This window comes from Salvelinus alpinus, chromosome 6, assembly GCF_045679555.1.
Source record: "Salvelinus alpinus chromosome 6, SLU_Salpinus.1, whole genome shotgun sequence".
Taxonomy (NCBI): Eukaryota; Metazoa; Chordata; class Actinopteri; order Salmoniformes; family Salmonidae; genus Salvelinus; species Salvelinus alpinus.
This window is the reverse complement of record NC_092091.1, coordinates 1,271,152-1,297,224: the sequence shown is the minus strand read 5'-3', so window position 1 is coordinate 1,297,224 and position 26,073 is coordinate 1,271,152. Positions and strand designations below refer to the sequence as shown.

General features: G+C 47.3%; 1 protein-coding gene across 1 annotated transcript in view; it reads right to left on the bottom strand.

The window, feature by feature from the left end:
• The window catches only part of LOC139577991 (anoctamin-1-like), a 126,546-nt gene that overhangs the window by 87,137 nt on the left and 13,336 nt on the right, over positions 1–26,073 (bottom strand). Inside the window, exons 3-10 of the mRNA XM_071405104.1 lie at positions 15,585–15,683; positions 14,927–15,093; positions 14,777–14,831; positions 10,938–10,989; positions 4,175–4,230; positions 4,039–4,086; positions 3,883–3,947; positions 3,673–3,807 (exon numbers count right to left, since the gene is read on the bottom strand). Of these exons, the coding sequence (XP_071261205.1) occupies positions 3,673–3,807; positions 3,883–3,947; positions 4,039–4,086; positions 4,175–4,230; positions 10,938–10,989; positions 14,777–14,831; positions 14,927–15,093; positions 15,585–15,683 (677 nt within the window). The remainder of the gene's footprint in view (positions 1–3,672; positions 3,808–3,882; positions 3,948–4,038; positions 4,087–4,174; positions 4,231–10,937; positions 10,990–14,776; positions 14,832–14,926; positions 15,094–15,584; positions 15,684–26,073) is intronic.

Sequence of the window (26,073 nt, the reverse complement as noted above, 5' to 3'; positions counted from 1 at the left end):
TGGTAACTGACGTATTGATCGTGGTAACTGACGTAATGATCGTGGTAACTGACGTATTGATCGTGGTAACTGACGTAATGATCGTGGTAACTGACGTATTGATCGTGGTAACTGACGTATTGATCGTGGTAACTGACGTATTGATCATGGTAACTGACGTAATGATCGTGGTAACTGACGTATTGATCGTGGTAACTGACGTATTGATCGTGGTAACTGACGTATTGATCGTGGTAACTGACGTAATGATCGTGGTAACTGACGTAATGATCGTGGTAACTGACGTAATGATCGTGGTAACTGACGTAATGATCGTGGTAACTGACGTAATGATCGTGGTAACTGACATATTGATCGTGGTAACTGACGTAATGATCGTGGTAACTGACGTAATGATCGTAGTAACTGACGTATTGATCATGGTAACTGACGTATTGATCATAGTAACTGACGTATTGATCGTGGTAACTGACGTATTGATCGTGGTAACTGACGTATTGATCGTGGTAACTGACGTAATGATCGTGGTAACTGACGTATTGATCGTGGTAACTGACGTAATGATCGTGGTAACTGACGTATTGATCGTGGTAACTGACGTATTGATCGTGGTAACTGACGTATTGATCATGGTAACTGACGTAATGATCGTGGTAACTGACGTATTGATCGTGGTAACTGACGTATTGATCGTGGTAACTGACGTATTGATCGTGGTAACTGACGTAATGATCGTGGTAACTGACGTATTGATCGTGGTAACTGACGTAATGATTATGGTAACTGACGTAATGCTCATGGTAACTGACGTATTGATCGTGGTAACTGACATATTGATCGTTTTAACTGACGTGATGATCGTGGTAACTGACGTAATGATCGTGGTAACTGACATATTGATCGTGGTAACTGACGTAATGATCGTGGTAACTGCCGTACTGATCGTGGTAACTGACATAATGATCGTGGTAACTGCCGTAATGATCGTGGTAACTGACGTATTGATCGTGGTAACTGACGTAATGATCGTGGTAACTGACGTAATGATCGTGGTAACTGACGTATTGATCATGGTAACTGACGTAATGATCGTGGTAACTGACATATTGATCGTGGTAACTGACGTAATGATCGTGGTAACTGACGTATTGATCGTGGTAACTGACATATTGATCGTGGTAACTGACGTAATGATCGTGGTAACTGACGTATTGATCGTGGTAACTAACGTAATGATCGTGGTAACTGACGTATTGATCGTGGTAACTGACGTAATGATCGTGGTAACTGACGTATTGATCATGGTAACTGACGTAATGATCGTGGTAACTGACATATTGATCGTGGTAACTGACGTATTGATCGTGGTAACTAACATAATGATCGTGGTAACTGACGTATTGATCGTGGTAACTGACGTAATGATCGTGGTAACTGACGTAATGATCGTGGTAACTGACGTAATGATCGTGGTAACTGACGTAATGATCGTGGTAACTGACATATTGATCGTGGTAACTGACATATTGATCGTGGTAACTGACGTATTGATCGTGGTAACTGACGTACTGATCGTGGTAACTGACGTAATGATCGTGGTAACTGACATATTGATCTTGTAAACTGACGTAATGATCGTGGTAACTGACATAATGATCGTAGTAACTGACGTATTGATCGTGGTAACTAACGTAATGATCGTGGTAACTGACGTATTGATCGTGGTAACTGACGTAATGATCGTGGTAACTGACGTATTGATCATGGTAACTGACGTAATGATCGTGGTAACTGACATATTGATCGTGGTAACTGACGTAATGATCGTGGTAACTGACGTATTGATCGTGGTAACTGACATATTGATCGTGGTAACTGACATAATGATCGTGGTAACTGACGTATTGATCGTGGTAACTAACGTATTGATCGTGGTAACTGACGTACTGATCGTGGTAACTGACGTAATGATCGTGGTAACTGACATATTGATCGTGTAAACTGACGTAATGATCGTGGTAACTGACATAATGATCGTAGTAACTGACGTATTGATCGTGGTAACTAACGTAATGATCGTGGTAACTGACGTAATGATTATGGTAACTGACGTAATGCTCATGGTAACTGACGTATTGCTCGTGGTAACTGACATATTGATCGTTTTAACTGACGTGATGATCGTGGTAACTGACGTAATGATCGTGGTAACTGACATATTGATCGTGGTAACAGACGTAATGATCGTGGTAACTGCCGTACTGATCGTGGTAACTGACATAATGATCGTGGTAACTGCCGTAATGATCGTGGTAACTGACGTATTGATCGTGGTAACTGACGTAATGATCGTGGTAACTGACGTAATGATCGTGGTAACTGACGTATTGATCATGGTAACTGACGTAATGATCGTGGTAACTGACATATTGATCGTGGTAACTGACGTAATGATCGTGGTAACTGACGTATTGATCGTGGTAACTGACATATTGATCGTGGTAACTGACGTAATGATCGTGGTAACTGACGTATTGATCGTGGTAACTAACGTAATGATCGTGGTAACTGACGTATTGATCGTGGTAACTGACGTAATGATCGTGGTAACTGACGTATTGATCATGGTAACTGACGTAATGATCGTGGTAACTGACGTATTGATCGTGGTAACTGACATATTGATCGTGGTAACTGACGTATTGATCGTGGTAACTAACATAATGATCGTGGTAACTGACGTATTGATCGTGGTAACTGACGTAATGATCGTGGTAACTGACGTAATGATCGTGGTAACTGACGTAATGATCGTGGTAACTGACGTAATGATCGTGGTAACTGACATATTGATCGTGGTAACTGACATATTGATCGTGGTAACTGACATATTGATCGTGGTAACTGACATATTGATCGTGTAAACTGACGTAATGATCGTGGTAACTGACATAATGATCGTAGTAACTGACATATTGATCGTGGTAACTAACGTAATGATCGTGGTAACTGACGTATTGATCGTGGTAACTGACGTAATGATCGTGGTAACTGACGTATTGATCGTGGTAACTAACGTAATGATCGTGGTAACTGACGTAATGATCGTGGTAACTGACGTATTGATCGTGGTAACTGACATATTGATCGTGGTAACTGACATAATGATCGTGGTAACTGACGTATTGATCGTGGTAACTAACGTAATGATCGTGGTAACTGACGTATTGATCGTGGTAACTGACGTAATGATCGTGGTAACTGACGTATTGATCGTGGTAACTGACGTATTGATCATGGTAACTGACGTAATGATCGTGGTAACTGACATATTGATCGTGGTAACTGACGTAATGATCGTGGTAACTGACGTATTGATCGTGGTAACTGACATATTGATCGTGGTAACTGACATATTGATCGTGGTAACTGATGTAATGATCGTGGTAACTGATGTATTGATCGTGGTAACTGACGTATTGATCGTGGTAACTGACGTAATGATTATGGTAACTGACGTAATGCTTGATCATGCTAACTGAAGTTATTGGAAAATTGTTATGAAGAGTAACTATGGGCAGGATTCAACAATCAGTCCAATAAAGAGAGACATATTGATGTACAGAAAGCACGGGAGAGAGAATGAGGACTGTGTGTGGTGTGTATGTGTACCTGGGCACATTAGTGTTGACAGTGAGGACACCATAGAGGAACACTATAAGGCCCAGTAGAGAGGGCGGGACCAACATCCGGGTGTAAACTCCCATCCAGGCAAAGTACAGACCAATCGCCTCCCCAAAATACTTCCTGTTAGAGGTCAGAGTCAATATAGTACTTCTTATTACAGGTCAAACAGGCAGACAGATACACTTTAGGTTATACCTGATTAGGTCCAATGGCTGGTATTTGAACATCACTCCATAGTTGGCCCACTCCTCATATAGGAGCTGAAACACACACACAGCGTTAACTAGATGTTGCTTCTCCGGAATCATAAGACATGCTAAAGGACACCGCTGACCAATCACATGAGCTCACCTGTCTGTCGTTCCTCTGATCCCGCCCTCCTTTCCTGGTGAATGACCCCTGAGGACAGAAAAGTGTTACCTCTAACCCCATGACCTTAACTTCTGAACGTTTCACCATGTTATCATGGGGATGGAATCATACTCACATCGTGTGGAGGAAAGGCCGAGTTATAGATACCAGTGGCTAATAACGATGAGATACCTGATAGAGAGAGAGATAGAGTTATAGACACCAGTGGCTAATAACGATGAGATACCTGATAAAGAGAGAGACAGAGTTATAGACACCAGTGGCTAATAACGATGAGATACCTGATAGAGAGAGAGATAGAGTTATAGACACCAGTGGCTAATAACGATGAGATACCTGATAGAGAGAGAGACAGAGTTATAGACACCAGTGGCTAATAACGATGAGATACCTGATAGAGAGAGAGACAGAGTTATAGACACCAGTGGCTAATAACGATGAGATACCTGATAGAGAGAGAGACACCAGCAACTAATAATGATGCGATACCTGATGGAGACAGAGTTAAAGACACAAGTAGCTAATAACGATCAGATACCTGATAGATGGAAGATGGCGCCGGAGAAGGCAGACGTTTTACGTTCCCCCAGCCGAATGTGTTTTTTGTTTGGTTATTTGTTTTGTTCGTAATGTTGCTGCTACCGTCTCTTATGACCAAAAATAACTTCTAGACATCAGGACTGCGATTTCTCACCACGGACTGGCAGAATAAATTTTTTACCTTTCACGACTCTGACGAGCCCGACACGAAGGATATACTGCTTCCTCAGGAACAGGCCCGGATCCCCGTGATCCATGTGGAGTTGAGGCAAAGGAAGAGGTGCCGAAGAGCGGGCTGCCTTCTGAGAATTCGTAGGTGTCACGTTCTGACCATAGTTCTTTTGTATTTTCTTTGTTTTAGTGTGGTCAGGGCGTGAGTTGGGTGGGTATTCTCTATGTTTTCTGTTTCTATGTGGGGTTTCTCGTTTGGCCTGATATGGTTCTCAATCAGAGGCAGGTGTTAGTCATTGTCTCTGATTGGGAACCATATTTAGGTAGCCTGTGTTCTATTGTGTTTTGTGGGTGGTTGTTTTCAGTCTTTGTGTGTCTGCACCAGATAGGACTGTTTCGGTTTTCACGTTTGTTGTTTTGTATTTGAAGTGTTCAGTTTTTTGGTTTATTATTAAATTAAGATGAACACTAACCACGCTGCGCTTTGGTCCTCTCCTTCTCCTTCCTCCTTCCTTCTCCCGACGACAACCGTTACAGTAGGAGATTGAATAAACCCCCACTTCCCTCCATTCTGCAAACGTCCTTGGAGAATAAAATCGACGAGTTAAGCGGAAGATTAAACTATCAACTGGACATTAAAAACTAACATCTTATGCTTCACGGAGTCGTGGCTGAACTACGACAATATCAACATACAGCTGGCCGGTTATACAATGTACCGGCAGGATACAACAGCGGCGTCTGGTAAGACAAGCGGACTATGTACTTTTGTAAAGAACTGCTGGTGCACGATATCTAATGAAGTCTCGAGCTATTGCTCGCCAGAGGGAGAGTATCTCATGAAAATCTGTCAACCACATTACCTACCAAGATAGTTTTCCTCTGTATTATTCGTAGCTGTTTACATACCACCACAGTCAGAGGCTGGCACTAAGACAGCATTGAATGAGATGTATGCGGCCATAAGCAAACAAGAAAACGCTCCTAGTAACCGGAGACTTTAATGCAGAGAAACTTAAATTCGTTTTACCAAATTTCTATCAGCATGTTAAATGTGCAACCAGAGGAAAAATAACTCTGGACCACCTATACTCCACACACAGAGACATACAAATCATCCTCCATTTGGCAAATCTGACCATAATTTTATCCTCCTGATTCCTACTTACAAGCAAAAATTGAAGGAGTCACCACATCAGTCGTACGTATATAGTCCAACCAGAAGCAATGGATTACAGGTAGCATCCACACTGAGCTAAAGGGTAGAGCTGCCACTTTCAAGGAGCGGGACTCTAACCCTGAAGCTTATAAGAAAAACTGATATGCCCTCCGACGAACCCTTCAAACAGGCAAAGCATTAATACAGGACAAAGATCGAATCTTACTACACCGGCTCTAATGCTCGTCGGAAGTGGCAGGGCTTGCAAACCATTACAGACTACAAAGGGAAGCACAGCCGAGAGCTGCCCAGTGACACAAGCCTACCAGACGAGCTAAACTACATCTATGCTCGCTTCGAGGCAAATAACACTGAAACATTCATGAGAGCACCAGCTGTTCCGGGCGACTGTGTGATCACGCTCACCTCAGACGATTTGATTAAACAGGTCAACATTCACAAGGCCGCAGGGCCAGACGGATTACCAGGACGTGTACTGCAAGCATGCGCTGACCAACTGGCAAATGTCTTCACTGACATTTCAACCTCTCCCTGATTGAGTCTGTAATACCAACATGTTTCAAGCAGACCACCATAGCGCCTGTGCCCAAGAACACTAAGGTAACCTGCCTAAATGATTACCGACACGTAGCACTCACGTCTGTATCCATGAAGTGCTTTGAAAGGCTGGTCATGGCTCACATCAACACCATTATCTCAGAAACCCTAGACCGCCTCCAATTTGCATACCGCCCCAACAGATCCACAGATGATGCAATCACCATTGCACTCTACACTGCCCTTTCCCAACTGGACAAAAGGAACACCTATGTGAGATTGCTATTCATTGACTACAGCTCAGCATTCAACACCATAGTGCCCTCGAAGCTCATCAATAAGCTAAGGAACCTGGGACTAAACACCTCCCTCTGTAACTGGATCCTGGACTTCCTGACGGGCTGCCCCCAGGTGGTAAAGGTAGGTAACAACACATCCACCACACTGATCCTTAACACAGGGGCCCCTAAGGGGTGCGTGCTCAGTCCCCTCCTGTACTCACTGTTCCCACATGACTGCACGGTCAGGCACGACTCCAACACCATCATTAAATTTGGCCGTGTGGTGTCAGGACAACAACCTCTCCCTTAACATGATCTAGACAAAGGAGATGATTGTGGACTACAGGAAAAAGCAGTTCAAGCACTTCCCCATTCTCATCGACGGGGCTGCAGCGGAGCAGTTTGAGAGCTTCAATTTCCTTGGTGTCCACATCACCAACAAACTAACATGGTCCAAGCACATCAAGACAGTTGTGAAGAGGGCACCACAAAACCTTTTCCTCCTCAGGAGACTGAAAAGATTTGGCATGTGTCCTCAGATCCTCAAAAAGGTTCTACAGCTGCACCATCGACAACACCCTGACTGGTTGCATCACTGCCTGGAATGTCAACTGCTTGGCCTCCGACCGCAAGGCACTACAGAGGGTAGTGCGAACGGCCCAGTACATCACTGGGGTCAAACTTCCTGCCATCCAGGACCTCTATACCAGGCGGTGTCAGAGGAAGGCTCTAAAAATTGTCAAAGACTCCAGCCACCCTAGTCATAGACTGTTCTCTCTGCTACCGCATGGCAAGCGGTACCGGAGCGCCAAGTCTAGGTTCAAGAGGCTTATAAACAGCTTCTACCCCTGAGCCATAAGACTCCTGAACATCTCATCAAATGGCTACCCAGAGTATTTGCATTGCCCCCCTTCTACGCTGCTGCTTCTCTGTTATTATCTATGCATAGTCACTTTAATAACTCTACCGACATGTACATATTACGTCAATTACCTCGACACCGGTGCCCCCGCACATTGACTCTGTACCGTTACCCCCTGTATATAGCCTCGCTATTGTTATTTTTCTGCTGCTCTTTAATTATTTGTTATTCTTACCTCTTACTTTTTTTTGTTGGTATTTTCTTAAAACTGCATTGTTGGTTAAGAGCTTGTAATTAAGCACTTCACTGTAAGGTTGTAATACCTGTTGTATTCGGAGCATGTGACAAATAAAATTTGATTTGATTTGAATGTACAAACAAATAAACAAACAAACCAACAAAAACAAAGGCAAAGTCTTCTCAGGCTTTGTTGATTTCAAAAAAGCTTTTGACTCAATTTGGCACGAGGGTCTGCTATACAAATCGATGGAAAGTGGTGTTGAGGGAAAAACATTCAACATTATAAAATCCATGTACACAATCAACAAGTGTGTGTACATCAGCGCCACGTGAAACTTCCACAGTGCCGTGAACGATCTGAGAGACAAGGCAACGCCATCAAAAGGAACATAAAATTCAACATGACAATTAGGATCTGGATAAAAACACTTTCTATCAGTTATAGAACCCATTGCCCTTTATGGTTGTGAGGTCTGGGGTCCGCTCACCAACCAAGAATTCACAAAATGGGAAAAACACTGCACCTGCACCGCATGCAGAATTCTGCAAGAATATCTGTGCACAACGTTAAACACCAAATAATGCATGCAGGGCAGAATTAGGCCGATACCCGCTAATTATCAACATCCAGAAAAGAGCCGTTACATTTTACAACCACCTAAAAGGAAGCAATTCCCAAACCTTCCATAACAAAGCCATCACCTACAGAGAGCTGAACCTGGAGAAGAGTCCCCTAAGCAAGCTGGTCCTGGGGCTCTGTTCACAAAGACAGACCCCACAGAGCCCCAGGACAGCAACAATTAAACCTAACCAAATCATGAGAAAACAAAAAGATAATTACTTGACACATTGGAAATAATTAACAAAAAAACACAGCAACCTAGAATGCTATTAGGCCCTAAACAGAGAGTACACCGTGGCAGAATACCTGACCAATCTGACTGACCCAAACTTAAGGAAAGCTTTGTCTATGTACAGACTCAGTGAGCATAGCCTTGCTATTGAGAAAGGCCGCCGTAGGCAGACCTGGCTCTTAAGAAAAGACAGGCTATATGCACACTGCCCACAAAATGAGGTGGAAACTGAGCTGCACTTCCTAATCTCCTGCCCAATGTATGACCATATTAGAGACACATATTTCCCTCAGATTACACAGATCCACAAAAAAATTCAAAAACAAACCCGATTTTGATACACTCCCATATCTATTGGGTGAAATACCAGTGTGCCATCACAGCAAGATTTGTGACCTGTTGCCGCAAGAAAAGGGCAACCAGTGAAGAACAAACATCATTGTAAATACAACCCATATTTATGCTTATTTATTTTCTCTTTTGTACTTTAACCATTTGTACATTGTTACAACACTGCATATATATAATATGACATTTGTCATGTCTTTATTGTTTTGAAACTTCTGTATGTGTAATGTTTACTGTTCATTTTTATTGTTTATTTCACTTTTGTATATTATCTACCTCACTTGCTTTGGCAATGTTAACACATGTTTCCCATGCCAATAAAGCCCCTTGAATTGAATTGAGATACAGCGAGAGAGAGAGATACAGCGAGAGAGAGATACAGCAAGAGAGAGAGAAATACAGCAAGGGAGAGATACAGCGAGAGAGAGAGAGATACAGCGAGAGAGAGATACAGCGAGAGAGAGAGATACAGCGAGAGAGAGATACAGCAAGAGAGAGATACAGCAAGAGAGAGAGATACAGCAAGAGAGAGAGAGAGAGAGAGAGAGAGAGATACAGCGAGAGAGAGAGAGAGAGATACAGAGAGAGAGAGAGATACAGCGAGAGAGAGATACAGCGAGAGAGAGAGAGAGAGATACAGCGAGAGAGAGAGAGAGATACAGCGAGAGAGAGAGATACAGCGAGAGAGAGAGATACAGCAAGAGAGAGAGATACAGCGAGAGAGAGATACAGCAAGAGAGAGAGAGATACAGCAAGGGAGAGATACAGCGAGAGAGAGAGAGATACAGCGAGAGAGAGAGAGAGATACAGCGAGAGATACAGCGAGAGAGAGATACAGCGAGAGAGAGATACAGCAAGAGAGAGATACAGCGAGAGAGAGATACAGCAAGAGAGAGAGAGATACAGCGAGAGAGAGAGAGATACAGCGAGAGAGAGAGAGATACAGCGAGAGAGAGAGATACAGCGAGAGAGAGAGATACAGCAAGAGAGAGATACAGTGAGAGAGAGATACAGCAAGAGAGAGGGATACAGCAAGGGAGAGATACAGCGAGAGAGAGATACAGCAAGAGAGAGATACAGCGAGAGAGAGAGAGAGAGAGAGATACAGCAAGAGAGAGAGAGAGAGATACAGCGAGAGAGAGATACAGCGAGAGAGAGAGATACAGCGAGAGAGAGATACAGCAAGAGAGAGAGATACAGCAAGAGAGAGAGAGAGAGAGAGAGAGATACAGAGAGAGAGAGAGATACAGCGAGAGAGAGATACAGCGAGAGAGAGAGATACAGCGAGAGAGAGAGAGAGAGAGATACAGCGAGAGAGAGATACAGCAAGAGAGAGAGATACAGCAAGAGAGAGAGAGAGAGCGAGAGAGAGCGAGAGAGAGCGAGAGAGAGCGAGAGCGAGAGAGAGCGAGAGAGATACAGAGAGAGAGAGATACAGAGAGAGAGAGATACAGCGAGAGAGAGATACAGCGAGAGAGAGATACAGCGAGAGAGAGAGATACAGCAAGAGAGAGAGATACAGCAAGAGAGAGAGAGAGAGAGATACAGAGAGAGCGAGAGAGATACAGAGTGAGCGAGAGAGATACAGAGAGAGAGAGAGAGATACAGAGACAGAGAGAGAGAGAGATACAGAGAGAGATACAGAGAGAGAGAGAGAGATACAGAGACAGAGAGAGAGAGAGATACAGAGAGAGATACAGAGAGAGAGAGATACAGAGAGAGAGAGAGAGAGATACAACGAGAGAGAGAGATACAGAGAGAGAGAGAGAGAGAGAGAGATACAGAGAGAGAGAGAGATACAGAGAGAGAGATACAGAGAGAGAGAAATACAGCGAGGGGGAGATACAAAGAAAGAGAGTGCTCACCAGTGGCTTGGCAAGTCTGTGTACAGGCGGTGCGTGTCAATATCTCCTTGACCTAGACACACGGACACACAAACACAAACACAGGAAATGAAGGTGGTGACTCCTTTACTGAATCTGTTATGACACGTTTCCATGCACTGTGATAATTCCATATTAAACTGATTATGGCAGGAGGCAGATTATACAATAGTTAAAATTGAAGTAAGCAAACGCCAGTTAAAACACCTGGTTTTCTGAGCAATCTTTCAAAATATTAGGACATGTAAACAGCTTATCGGCATTCCAGCTGTGTATATTTTATTTATAAATGTTTTTGCTAGTATAACTGCTCTTTATTAAGCGTTACGCATCTGCCACAAGGCCTTGACATGATCTTTCCCAATAGGCCGAAAAAGCTATTTCAAGTCTGCATGGTCCTTGTGCACACTTTCAGTAAACAGCAAACATCTCGACAGATGATCAAGCACCTCTTTACCACAACAGCCACTTCATTGGTTGCAAAGTTCAGTTTGTGAACTGGTTCCAAGTCCTGAATAGCCCACCTCATTTATCCTCATCCTCTTTGATACATAAAATACTTAGAGGCATTGAAATAAACTGCAAGATATAGTGGTTTGGCGCCTTCTCCCTCCTGTAGTAAGAGAACGCAGTGTATTTGATCCGCGCGTGCATGTGATCCGCGCGTGCACGTGATCCGCGCGTGCGTGTGATTCGCGCGTGTATTTGATCCGCGCGTGTATTTGATCGTGTGCTAGCATCAACCGTGCGAGCTTCCCTCTTTTGCGTGAGTTAAATGAAATCGGAACAACTGAATGTTTTATAAGTAGTTTTCAAATGCAAACTATATATGCTTCCCAAAAATAACATGGTCGCTGTGGTAGAACTTTTATTTTGATTGTCGTTTTTTTTTTTTGTCAACAAGTTGATTTCAGATGTGTCCATGTAAACAGGAATATTAGGGAAAATGTTAATCTAGCAAGCATCTAAATATTTCATTTGAACTATTAAATTAATCTGACTATCCAAAATATTCACATGATTAACCATTACCCTAGCCACAATAATCACATGATTAATCATTACCTTATCCACAATAATCACATGATTAATCATTACCCTAGCCACAATAATCACATGATTAATCATGATTAATCATTACCTTATACACAATAATCACATGATTAATCATTACCCTAGCCACTATAATCACATGATTAATCATTACCTTATCCACAATAATCACATAATTAATCATTACCCTAGCCACATCAATCACATGATTAATCATTACCCTAGCCACAATAATCACATGATTAATCATTACCCTAGCCACAACAATCACATGATTAACTATTACCCTAGCCACAATAATCACATGATTAACCATTACCCTATCCACAATAATCACAATTAATCATTACCTTATCCACAATAATCACATGATTAACCATTACCCTATCCACAATAATCACATGATTAATCATTACCCAAGCCACAATAATCACATGATCAACCATTACTCTAGCCACAATAATCACATGATTAACCATTACCCTATCCACAATAATTACATGATTAAACATTACCCTATCCACAATAATCACATGACTAATCATTACCCTATCCACAATAATCACAATTAATCATTACCTTATCCACAATAATCACATGATCAACCCTATTAACCCATAACCTAGCCATAATAATCACATGATCAACCCTATTAACCCTAATTGTTGCAACCCCTATTACTAGTCTGTTCAACCTCTCTTTTGTATCGTCCACGATCCCTAAAGATTGGAAAGCTGCTGCAGTCATCCCCTTCTTCAAAGGGGGAGACACTCTAGACCCAAACTGTTACATATCTATATCCATCCTACCCTGCCTTTCTAAGGTCTTCGAAAGCCAAGTTAAAGATCACCGACCATTTCAAATCCCATCACACCTTCTCCGCTATGCAATCTTGTTTCCGAGCTGGTCATGGCTGCACCTCAGTCACGCTCAAGGTCCTAAACGATATCATAACCACCATCGACAAAAGACAATACTGTGCAGCCGTATTCATCGACCTGGCCAAGGCCTTCGACTCTGTCAATCACTGTATTCCTATCGGCAGACTCAATAGCCTTGGTTTCTCAAATGACTGCCTCGCCTGTTTCACCAACTACTTATCAGACAGAGTTCAGTGTGTCAAATCGGAGAGCCTCTTGTCCGGACCTCTGGCAGTCTCTGGGGGTGCCACAGGGCTTAATTCTCGGGTTGACTCTTTTCTCTGTATACATCAATGATGTCGCTCTTCCTGCTGGTGATTCTCTGATCCACCTCTACACAGTCGACACCATTCTGTATACATCTGGCCCCTCTTTGGACACTGTTAACTAACCTCCAGACGAGCTTCAATGCCATACAACTCTCATTCCGTGGCCTCAAAATGCTTTTAAATGAAAGTAAAACTAAATGCATGCTCTTCAACCGATCGCTGCCCGCACCTGCCTGCCCGTCCAGCATCACTACTCTGGACGGTTCTGACTAAGAATAAATGGACAACTACAAATACCTAGGTCTGGCTAGACTGTAAACTCTCCTTCCAGACTCATATTAATCATTTCCAATCAAAAATGTAATCTAGAATAGGCTTCCTATTTCGCAACAAAGCATCCTTCACTCACGCCGCCAAACATACCCTCGTAAAACTGACCATCCTACCGATCCCTCACTTTGGCGATGTAATTTACAAAACAGCCTCCAACACTCTACTCAGCAAACTGGACGTAGTCTATCACATTGCCATCCGTTTTGTCACCAAAGCCACATATACTACCCACCACTGTGACCTGTATGCTCTCATTGGCTGGCCCTCGCTTCATATTCGTCGCCAAACCCACTGGCTCCAGGTCATCTACAAGTCTTTGCTAGGTAAAGCCCCGCCTTATCTCAGCTCACTGGTCACCATAACAGCACCCACTCGTAGCACGCGCTCCAGCAGGTATATCTCACTGGTCATCTCCAAAGCCAACACCTCCTTTGGCCGCCTTTCCTTCCAGTTCTCTGCTGCCAATGACTGGAACGAATTGCAAAGAAATCACTGAAGCTGGAGACTCATATCTCCCTCACTAACTTTAAGCACCAGCTGTCAGAGCAGCTTACAGATCATTGCACCTGTACATAGCCTATCTGTAAATAGCCCATCCAACTACCTCATCCCTATATTGTTATTTATTTTATACATTTTTTTTGCCTCTTTGCACCCCAGTATCTCTACTTGCACATTCATCTTCTGCACATCTATCACTCCAGTGTTTATTTGCTAAATTGTAATTATTCCGCTACTCTGGCCTATTTATTGCCTTTACCTCCCTAATCTTACTTCATTTGCACACACTGTGTATAGACTTTTCTATTGTGTTATTGACTGTACGTTTGTTTATTCTATGTGTAACTCTGTGTTGTTGTCCGTGTCACACCACTTTGCTTTATCTTGGCCAGGTAGAAGTTGTAAATGAGAACTTGTTCTCATCAAGTTTACCTGGTTAAATAAAGTTTTTATTTATTTTTTATTCTCATGATTAACCCTAACCAAAATAATCACGATTAACCATGTTAATCCTCACCTTATCCACATTACTCACATGATTAACCCTAACCCTATCCAAAATAATCACATGATCAACCCTATTAATCCTAATCCTACCCACAATAATCACGATTAACCCTATTAACCCCATTTACACTATCCACAATAATCACGTGACCCTATTTGTAACCACAATAGTCAAATTATTGTGTGCATGGAACCATACTCAGTAAGAAAGTGTTATTGAGAAGTGTGTGTGACTCACTATTCTGCTGCGTACGGCGTAGTCAAATAGAATGTCCTGTGACTTGATTTCAAACCTGCAGAGGATGACAGACATGGTTAGAAAGCATGAGTGAATATGTGTGTAAGCGTTTGTATGTATGCATGTGTGTTTGTATGGGTGTGTACTCACAGGTGTAGCTTGTCTCTGGAGAAGGGGTGTGAGAGGGTCTTTGTTCGGTTCTGGTGGGACTGTGTGTTTAGTGTTTCTGGTACATCAGGTCGGAAGGGTTTGATCAGGGTTTGATACAACAATGCTATTTTCCCCGCGATGCCCTGAGGCTGCCGCAACTCATAACTCTGTCCAATCAGAGAAAAACAACACTCATAACTCTGTCCAATCAGAGAACACAATAGGGTTGGGCGGTATTCAGATGTTCATTACAAGGTTTAACAAGAGGCAAATATTTTTTTGGGGGGGAAATCACAAAACATTTTAGGCAACAGCGTTCTTGATCCAGGAGGGGATTGTCTGTAACGAAGAAGCTTGATCTCGCCATCTAGCAAGTTAGCAAAACAAATGCATAGCTGGAACCCTGAGCTGGATATCATTTATTTGACACAGATAGTTAACTTATAGTTATAAGCAGTGGTGTAGCACACACCTCCTGCTTAAGGTAGTCGGTATTTCTAAATACCCCGGTATACGGTATATCGCCCAAGCCTAGAACACAACAACCATAATCCTGTCCAATCAAAGAACACATGTAACACGGTCACATCAGCTCAATCACAAGATGACTCAAAAAGCTATCAGGTGTGCATGTGTGTTGCTGTGGTAACAGGCATACCTTTTTGACTGGCACTTTGATCTTCTGTAGCTCCGCCTCTCTGCTCAGCGTCGCCCAGGGAACATGCAGCCGGATAAACCCTATACCCTGGGACCTAGACTACACGCGCACACACACACACACACACACACACACACACACACACACACACACACACACACACACACACACACACACACACACACACACACACACACACACACACACACACACACACACACACACACACACACACACACACACACACACACACACACACACACACACAAACCAGGGATCTTCAATGATGCATTTAGGTTGCGTGAGAAATAGGTTGAATTTGAACACTCTCAGTAACGACGATCAAGACGATTACAGAGGATGAACTGCAAGTCATCCAAACCCTTAAATCTTCTGTACACAACACGTCTTAAAGGGATGTTGAACGGCGTGAATAGCTAAAAACAAAGTAGAGAAAATATTAGACTACAGCCAAGGTAAATGGACAAATCCCTCTGTAGACCCTGACTTTGACGGGCCGCCCCCAGGTGGTGAAGGTAGGAAACAACATCTCCACCTCGCTGATCCTCAACACTGGAGCCCCAAAAGGTGTGTGCTCAGCCCCCTCCTGTACTCACTGTTCACCAATGATTGCGTGGCCATGCACGCCTCCAACTCAATCATCATCAAGTTTGCAGATAACGCAACAGTAGTAGGCTTGATCACAACAATGACGAGACAGCCTATAGGGAGGAGGTGAGGGCACTCGGAGTGTGGTGTCAACAAAACAAAGGAGATGATCGTGGACTTCAGGAAACAGCAGAGGGAGTACCCTCCTAACCACATCGATTGGACAGCAGTGGAGAAGGTGGAAAGTTTTAAGATCCTTGGCGTACACACCAACGATAGACTGAAATGGTCCACCCACACAGACACTGTGGTGAAGAAGGCGCAGCAGCGCCTCTTCAACCTCCGGAGGCTGAAGAAATTTGGCGTGTCACCTAAAACCCTCAAACTTTTACAGATGCACAATTGAGCTGTATCACCGCCTGGTATGGAAACTGCCCACAACCTCAGGGCTCTCCAGAGGGTGGTGTGGTCTGCACAACGCATCACCAGGGGCAAACTACCTGCCCGCCAGGTTACCTACAGCACCCGATGTCACAGGAAGGCCAAAAAGATAATCAAGGACAACAACCACCCGAGCCACTGCCTGTTCACCCTGCTACCATCCAGAAGGCGAGGTCAGTACAGGTGCATCACTGCCTGTTCACCCCGCTACCATCCAGAAGGCGAGGTCAGTACAGGTGCATCACTGCCTGTTCACCCCGCTACCATCCAGAAGGCGAGGTCAGTACAGGTGCATCACTGCCTGTTCACCCTGCTACCATCCAGAAGGCGAGGTCAGTACAGGTGCATCACTGCCTGTTCACCCCGCTACCATCCAGAAGGCGAGGTCAGTACAGGTGCATCACTGCCTGTTCACCCCGCTACCATCCAGAAGGCGAGGTCAGTACAGGTGCATCACTGCCTGTTCACCCCGCTACCATCCAGAAGGCGAGGTCAGTACAGGTGCATCACTGCCTGTTCACCCTGCTACCATCCAGAAGGCGAGGTCAGTACAGGTGCATCACTGCCTGTTCACCCTGCTACCATCCAGAAGGCGAGGTCAGTACAGGTGCATCACTGCCTGTTCACCCCGCTACCATCCAGAAGGCGAGGTCAGTACAGGTGCATCACTGCCTGTTCACCCCGCTACCATCCAGAAGGCGAGGTCAGTACAGGTGCATCACTGCCTGTTCACCCTGCTACCATCCAGAAGGCGAGGTCAGTACAGGTGCATCACTGCCTGTTCACCCTGCTACCATCCAGAAGGCGAGGTCAGTACAGGTGCCTCAAAGCTGAAACCGAGAGACTGAAAAATATCTCGTCGGCTAGTCTTCTATCTCCATATCTATAGCCATCAGATTGTTAAACAGCCATCGCTAACACAGAAAGGCGGCTGCCTTTCACACAGACTTGAAATCATTGGCCACTAACAAATGGATCACTAGTCACTTTATTAATGCCACTTTAATAATGATGTTTACATATCTTGCATTACTCATCCCAGATGTATATACTGTATTTTATACCATCTATTGCATCTTGACTATGTCGCTAACACATTGCTCATCCACATTAGATATGTATACATTCTTATTCCATCCCTTTACTTAGATGTGTGTATTAGGTAGTGGTAGTGGAATTGTTAGATTGCTTGTTAGACATTAATGCACTGTCAGAACTAGAAGCACAAGCATTTTGCGACACTCGCAATAACATCTGCTAGAAGGGTGTACATGACCAATAAAATATGATATATTTGATACAACCTAGCTGACTAGCAGCTGACGCTGACAAGTAGAAGACACAACCTAGCTGACGCTGACTAGCAGCTGACACAACCTAGCTGACGAGCAGCTGACACACAACCTAGCTGACGCTGACAAGTAGAAGACACAACCTAGCTGACGCTGACTAGCAGCTGACACAACCTAGCTGACTAGTAGAAGACACAACCTAGCTGACGAGTAGCTGACACAACCCAGCTGACTAGCAGCTGACACAACCTAGCTGACGAGCAGCTGACACAACCTAGCTGACGAGCAGCTGACACAACCTAGCTGACGAGCAGCTGACACAACCTAGCTGACGATTAGCTGACACAACCCAGCTGACTAGCAGCTGACACAACCTAGCTGACGAGCAGCTGACACAACCCAGCTGACGAGCAGCTGACACAACCCAGCTGACGAGCAGCTGACACAACCTAGCTGACGAGCAGCTGACACAACCCAGCTTACGAGCAGCTGACACAACCTAGCTGACTAGCAGCTGACACAACCTAGCTGACGAGCAGCTGACACAACCTAGCTGACGAGCAGCTGACACAACCCAGCTGACTAGCAGCTGACACAACCTAGCTGACGAGTAGCTGACACAACCTAGCTGACGAGTAGCTGACACAACCTAGCTGACGAGTAGCTGACACAACCTAGCTGACGAGTAGCTGACACAACCTAGCTGACGAGCAGCTGACACAACCCAGCTGACGAGCAGCTGACACAACCCAGCTGACTAGCAGCTGACACAACCTAGCTGACGAGTAGCTGACACAACCTAGCTGACGAGTAGCTGACACAACCCAGCTGACTAGCAGCTGACACAACCTAGCTGACGAGTAGCTGACACAACCTAGCTGACTAGCAGCTGACACAACCTAGCTGACTAGTAGAAGACACAACCTAGCTGACGAGCAGCTGACACAACCTAGCTGACGAGCAGCTGACACAACCTAGCTGACGAGCAGCTGACACAACCTAGCTGACAAGTAGAAGACACAACCTAGCTGACGAGCAGCTGACACAACCTAGCTGACGAGCAGCTGACACAACCTAGCTGACGAGCAGCTGACACAACCTAGCTGACGAGCAGCTGACACAACCTAGCTGACGCTGACTAGCAGCTGACACAACCCAGCTGACGAGCAGCTGACACAACCTAGCTGACGATTAGCTGACACAACCCAGCTGACGAGCAGCTGACACAACCTAGCTGACGATTAGCTGACACAACCTAGCTGACGCTGACTAGCAGCTGACACAACCCAGCTGACGAGCAGCTGACACAACCTAGCTGACGATTAGCTGACACAACCCAGCTGACTAGCAGCTGACACAACCCAGCTGACGAGCAGCTGACACAACCTAGCTGACGAGCAGCTGACACAACCCAGCTGACGAGCAGCTGACACAACCCAGCTGACGAGCAGCTGACACAACCTAGCTGACAAGTAGAAGACACAACCTAGCTGACGAGCAGCTGACACAACCTAGCTGACGAGCAGCTGACACAACCTAGCTGACTAGCAGCTGACACAACCTAGCTGACAAGTAGAAGACACAACCTAGCTGACGCTGACTAGCAGCTGACACAACCTAGCTGACGAGCAGCTGACACAACCTAGCTGACGAGCAGCTGACACAACCTAGCTGACGATTAGCTGACACAACCCAGCTGACTAGCAGCTGACACAACCTAGCTGACGCTGACTAGCAGCTGACACAACCTAGCTGACTAGCAGCTGACACAACCCAGCTGACGAGCAGCTGACACAACCCAGCTGACGAGCAGCTGACACAACCCAGCTGACTAGCAGCTGACACAACCCAGCTGACGAGCAGCTGACACAACCTAGCTGACGAGCAGCTGACACAACCCAGCTGACTAGCAGCTGACACAACCTAGCTGACAAGTAGAAGACACAACCTAGCTGACGCTGACGAGCAGCTGACACAACCTAGCTGACGAGCAGCTGACACAACCCAGCTGACGAGCAGCTGACACAACCCAGCTGACGAGCAGCTGACACAACCCAGCTGACGAGCAGCTGACACAACCTAGCTGACGAGCAGCTGACACAACCCAGCTGACGAGCAGCTGACACAACCCAGCTGACGAGCAGCTGACACAACCCAGCTGACGAGCAGCTGACACAACCCAGCTGACGAGCAGCTGACACAACCCAGCTGACGAGCAGCTGACACAACCTAGCTGACGATTAGCTGACACAACCTAGCTGACGCTGACTAGCAGCTGACACAACCCAGCTGACGAGCAGCTGACACAACCTAGCTGACGAGCAGCTGACACAACCTAGCTGACGATTAGCTGACACAACCCAGCTGACTAGCAGCTGACACAACCTAGCTGACGAGCAGCTGACACAACCCAGCTGACGAGCAGCTGACACAACCTAGCTGACGAGCAGCTGACACAACCTAGCTGACGAGCAGCTGACACAACCCAGCTGACTAGCAGCTGACACAACCTAGCTGACAAGTAGAAGACACAACCTAGCTGACGCTGACGAGCAGCTGACACAACCTAGCTGACTAGCAGCTGACACAACCTAGCTGACAAGTAGAAGACACAACCTAGCTGACGCTGACTAGCAGCTGACACAACCTAGCTGACGAGCAGCTGACACAACCTAGCTGACGAGCAGCTGACACAACCTAGCTGACTAGCAGCTGACACAACCTAGCTGACAAGTAGAAGACACAACCTAGCTGACGCTGACTAGCAGCTGACACAACCTAGCTGACGAGCAGCTGACACAACCTAGCTGACGATTAGCTGACACAACCTAGCTGACTAGCAGCTGACACAACCTAGCTGACGCTGACTAGCAGCTGACACAACCTAGCTGACAAGTAGAAGACACAACCTAGCTGACGCTGACTAGCAGCTGACACAACCTAGCTGACGAGCAGCTGACACAACCTAGCTGACGATTAGCTGACACAACCTAGCTGACTAGCAGCTGACACAACCTAGCTGACGTTGACTAGCAGCTGACACAACCCAGCTGACGAGCAGCTGACACAACCTAGCTGACGAGCAGCTGACACAACCCAGCTGACGAGCAGCTGACACAACCTAGCTGACGATTAGCTGACACAACCCAGCTGACGAGCAGCTGACACAACCCAGCTGACGAGCAGCTGACACAACCCAGCTGACGAGCAGCTGACACAACCCAGCTGACGAGCAGCTGACACAACCCAGCTGACGAGCAGCTGACACAACCCAGCTGACGAGCAGCTGACACAACCTAGCTGACGAGCAGCTGACACAACCCAGCTGACGAGCAGCTGACACAACCCAGCTGACTAGCAGCTGACACAACCTAGCTGACGAGCAGCTGACACAACCTAGCTGACGAGCAGCTGACACAACCTAGCTGACGAGCAGCTGACACAACCTAGCTGACGAGCAGCTGACACAACCTAGCTGACTAGCAGCTGACACAACCTAGCTGACAAGTAGAAGACACAACCTAGCTGACGAGCAGCTGACACAACCTAGCTGACGAGCAGCTGACACAACCTAGCTGACGAGCAGCTGACACAACCTAGCTGACAAGTAGAAGACACAACCTAGCTGACGAGCAGCTGACACAACCTAGCTGACGAGCAGCTGACACAACCTAGCTGACGAGCAGCTGACACAACCTAGCTGACGAGCAGCTGACACAACCTAGCTGACTAGCAGCTGACACAACCCAGCTGACAAGTAGAAGACACAACCTAGCTGACGCTGACTAGCAGCTGACACAACCTAGCTGACGAGCAGCTGACACAACCTAGCTGACGATTAGCTGACACAACCCAGCTGACTAGCAGCTGACACAACCTAGCTGACGAGCAGCTGACACAACCCAGCTGACGAGCAGCTGACACAACCCAGCTGACGCGCAGCTGACACAACCTAGCTGACGAGCAGCTGACACAACCCAGCTGACGAGCAGCTGACACAACCTAGCTGACGAGCAGCTGACACAACCTAGCTGACGAGCAGCTGACACAACCTAGCTGACGAGCAGCTGACACAACCTAGCTGACTAGCAGCTGACACAACCTAGCTGACAAGTAGAAGACACAACCTAGCTGACGCTGACTAGCAGCTGACACAACCTAGCTGACGAGCAGCTGACACAACCTAGCTGACGATTAGCTGACACAACCCAGCTGACTAGCAGCTGACACAACCTAGCTGACGAGCAGCTGACACAACCCAGCTGACGAGCAGCTGACACAACCCAGCTGACGAGCAGCTGACACAACCCAGCTGACGAGCAGCTGACACAACCCAGCTGACGAGCAGCTGACACAACCCAGCTGACGAGCAGCTGACACAACCCAGCTGACGAGCAGCTGACACAACCCAGCTGACGAGCAGCTGACACAACCCAGCTGACTAGCAGCTGACACAACCCAGCTGACGAGCAGCTGACACAACCCAGCTGACGAGCAGCTGACACAACCTAGCTGACTAGCAGCTGACACAACCTAGCTGACGAGCAGCTGACACAACCTAGCTGACGAGCAGCTGACACAACCTAGCTGACAAGTAGAAGACACAACCTAGCTGACGCTGACTAGCAGCTGACACAACCTAGCTGACGAGCAGCTGACACAACCTAGCTGACGAGCAGCTGACACAACCTAGCTGACGATTAGCTGACACAACCCAGCTGACTAGCAGCTGACACAACCTAGCTGACGAGCAGCTGACACAACCTAGCTGACGATTAGCTGACACAACCCAGCTGACTAGCAGCTGACACAACCTAGCTGACGAGCAGCTGACACAACCCAGCTGACGAGCAGCTGACACAACCCAGCTGACGAGCAGCTGACACAACCTAGCTGACGAGCAGCTGACACAACCCAGCTGACGAGCAGCTGACACAACCCAGCTGACTAGCAGCTGACACAACCTAGCTGACGAGCAGCTGACACAACCCAGCTGACGAGCAGCTGACACAACCCAGCTGACTAGCAGCTGACACAACCTAGCTGACGAGCAGCTGACACAACCCAGCTGACGAGCAGCTGACACAACCCAGCTGACGAGCAGCTGACACAACCTAGCTGACGAGCAGCTGACACAACCCAGCTGACGAGCAGCTGACACAACCTAGCTGACGAGCAGCTGACACAACCTAGCTGACGAGCAGCTGACACAACCCAGCTGACGAGCAGCTGACACAACCCAGCTGACGAGCAGCTGACACAACCCAGCTGACGAGCAGCTGACACAACCCAGCTGACTAGCAGCTGACACAACCTAGCTGACGAGCAGCTGACACAACCCAGCTGACGAGCAGCTGACAGAACCCAGCTGACTAGCAGCTGACACAACCTAGCTGACGAGCAGCTGACACAACCCAGCTGACGAGCAGCTGACACAACCCAGCTGACGAGCAGCTGACACAACCCAGCTGACGAGCAGCTGACACAACCCAGCTGACGAGCAGCTGACACAACCTAGCTGACGAGCAGCTGACACAACCTAGCTGACTAGCAGCTGACACAACCTAGCTGACAAGTAGAAGACACAACCTAGCTGACGCTGACGAGCAGCTGACACAACCTAGCTGACGAGCAGCTGACACAACCTAGCTGACGAGCAGCTGACACAACCTAGCTGACGAGCAGCTGACACAACCTAGCTGACTAGCAGCTGACACAACCTAGCTGACAAGTAGAAGACACAACCTAGCTAACGCTGACTAGCAGCTGACACAACCTAGCTGACGAGCAGCTGACACAACCTAGCTGACTAGCAGCTGACACAACCTAGCTGACGAGCAGCTGACACAACCCAGCTGACGAGCAGCTGACACAACCCAGCTGACGAGCAGCTGACACAACCCAGCTGACGAGCAGCTGACACAACCTAGCTGACGAGCATCTGACACAACCCAGCTGACGAGCAGCTGACACAACCCAGCTGACTAGCAGCTGACACAACCTAGCTGACGAGCAGCTGACACAACCCAGCTGACGAGCAGCTGACACAACCCAGCTGACTAGCAGCTGACACAACCTAGCTGACGAGCAGCTGACACAACCCAGCTGACGAGCAGCTGACACAACCCAGCTGACGAGCAGCTGACACAACCCAGCTGACGAGCAGCTGACACAACCCAGCTGACTAGCAGCTGACACAACCTAGCTGACGAGCAGCTGACACAACCCAGCTGACGAGCAGCTGACACAACCCAGCTGACTAGCAGCTGACACAACCTAGCTGACGAGCAGCTGACACAACCCAGCTGACGAGCAGCTGACACAACCCAGCTGACGAGCAGCTGACACAACCCAGCTGACGAGCAGCTGACACAACCCAGCTGACGAGCAGCTGACACAACCTAGCTGACGAGCAGCTGACACAACCCAGCTGACGAGCAGCTGACACAACCCAGCTGACTAGCAGCTGACACAACCTAGCTGACGAGCAGCTGACACAACCCAGCTGACGAGCAGCTGACACAACCCAGCTGACGAGCAGCTGACACAACCCAGCTGACTAGCAGCTGACACAACCTAGCTGACGAGCAGCTGACACAACCCAGCTGACGAGCAGCTGACACAACCCAGCTGACTAGCAGCTGACACAACCTAGCTGACGAGCAGCTGACACAACCCAGCTGACGAGCAGCTGACACAACCCAGCTGACGAGCAGCTGACACAACCCAGCTGACGAGCAGCTGACACAACCCAGCTGACGAGCAGCTGACACAACCCAGCTGACGAGCAGCTGACACAACCCAGCTGACGAGCAGCTGACACAACCCAGCTGACGAGCAGCTGACACAACCTAGCTGACGAGCAGCTGACACAACCTAGCTGACGAGCAGCTGACACAACCCAGCTGACGAGCAGCTGACACAACCTAGCTGACGAGCAGCTGACACAACCCAGCTGACGAGCAGCTGACACAACCCAGCTGACGAGCAGCTGACACAACCCAGCTGACGAGCAGCTGACACAACCCAGCTGACGAGCAGCTGACACAACCCAGCTGACGAGCAGCTGACACAACCTAGCTGACTAGCAGCTGACACAACCTAGCTGACAAGTAGAAGACACAACCTAGCTGACGCTGACTAGCAGCTGACACAACCTAGCTGACGAGCAGCTGACACAACCTAGCTGACGAGCAGCTGACACAACCTAGCTGACGAGCAGCTGACACAACCTAGCTGACGAGCAGCTGACACAACCTAGCTGACTAGCAGCTGACACAACCTAGCTGACAAGTAGAAGACACAACCTAGCTGACGCTGACTAGCAGCTGACACAACCTAGCTGACGAGCAGCTGACACAACCTAGCTGACGAGCAGCTGACACAACCTAGCTGACTAGCAGCTGACACAACCTAGCTGACAAGTAGAAGACACAACCTAGCTGACGCTGACTAGCAGCTGACACAACCTAGCTGACGAGCAGCTGACACAACCTAGCTGACGAGCAGCTGACACAACCTAGCTGACGAGCAGCTGACACAACCCAGCTGACTAGCAGCTGACACAACCTAGCTGACGAGTAGCTGACACAACCTAGCTGACGATTAGCTGACACAACCCAGCTGACTAGCAGCTGACACAACCTAGCTGACGAGCAGCTGACACAACCCAGCTGACGAGCAGCTGACACAACCCAGCTGACGAGCAGCTGACACAACCTAGCTGACGAGCAGCTAACACAACCCAGCTGACGAGCAGCTGACACAACCCAGCTGACTAGCAGCTGACACAACCTAGCTGACGAGCAGCTGACACAACCCAGCTGACGAGCAGCTGACACAACCCAGCTGACTAGCAGCTGACACAACCTAGCTGACGAGCAGCTGACACACAACCTAGCTAACGCTGACAAGTAGAAGACACAACCTAGCTGACGCTGACTAGCAGCTGACACAACCTAGCTGACTAGTAGAAGACACAACCTAGCTGACGAGTAGCTGACACAACCCAGCTGACTAGCAGCTGACACAACCTAGCTGACGAGCAGCTGACACAACCTAGCTGACTAGCAGCTGACACAACCTAGCTGACAAGTAGAAGACACAACCTAGCTGACGCTGACTAGCAGCTGACACAACCTAGCTGA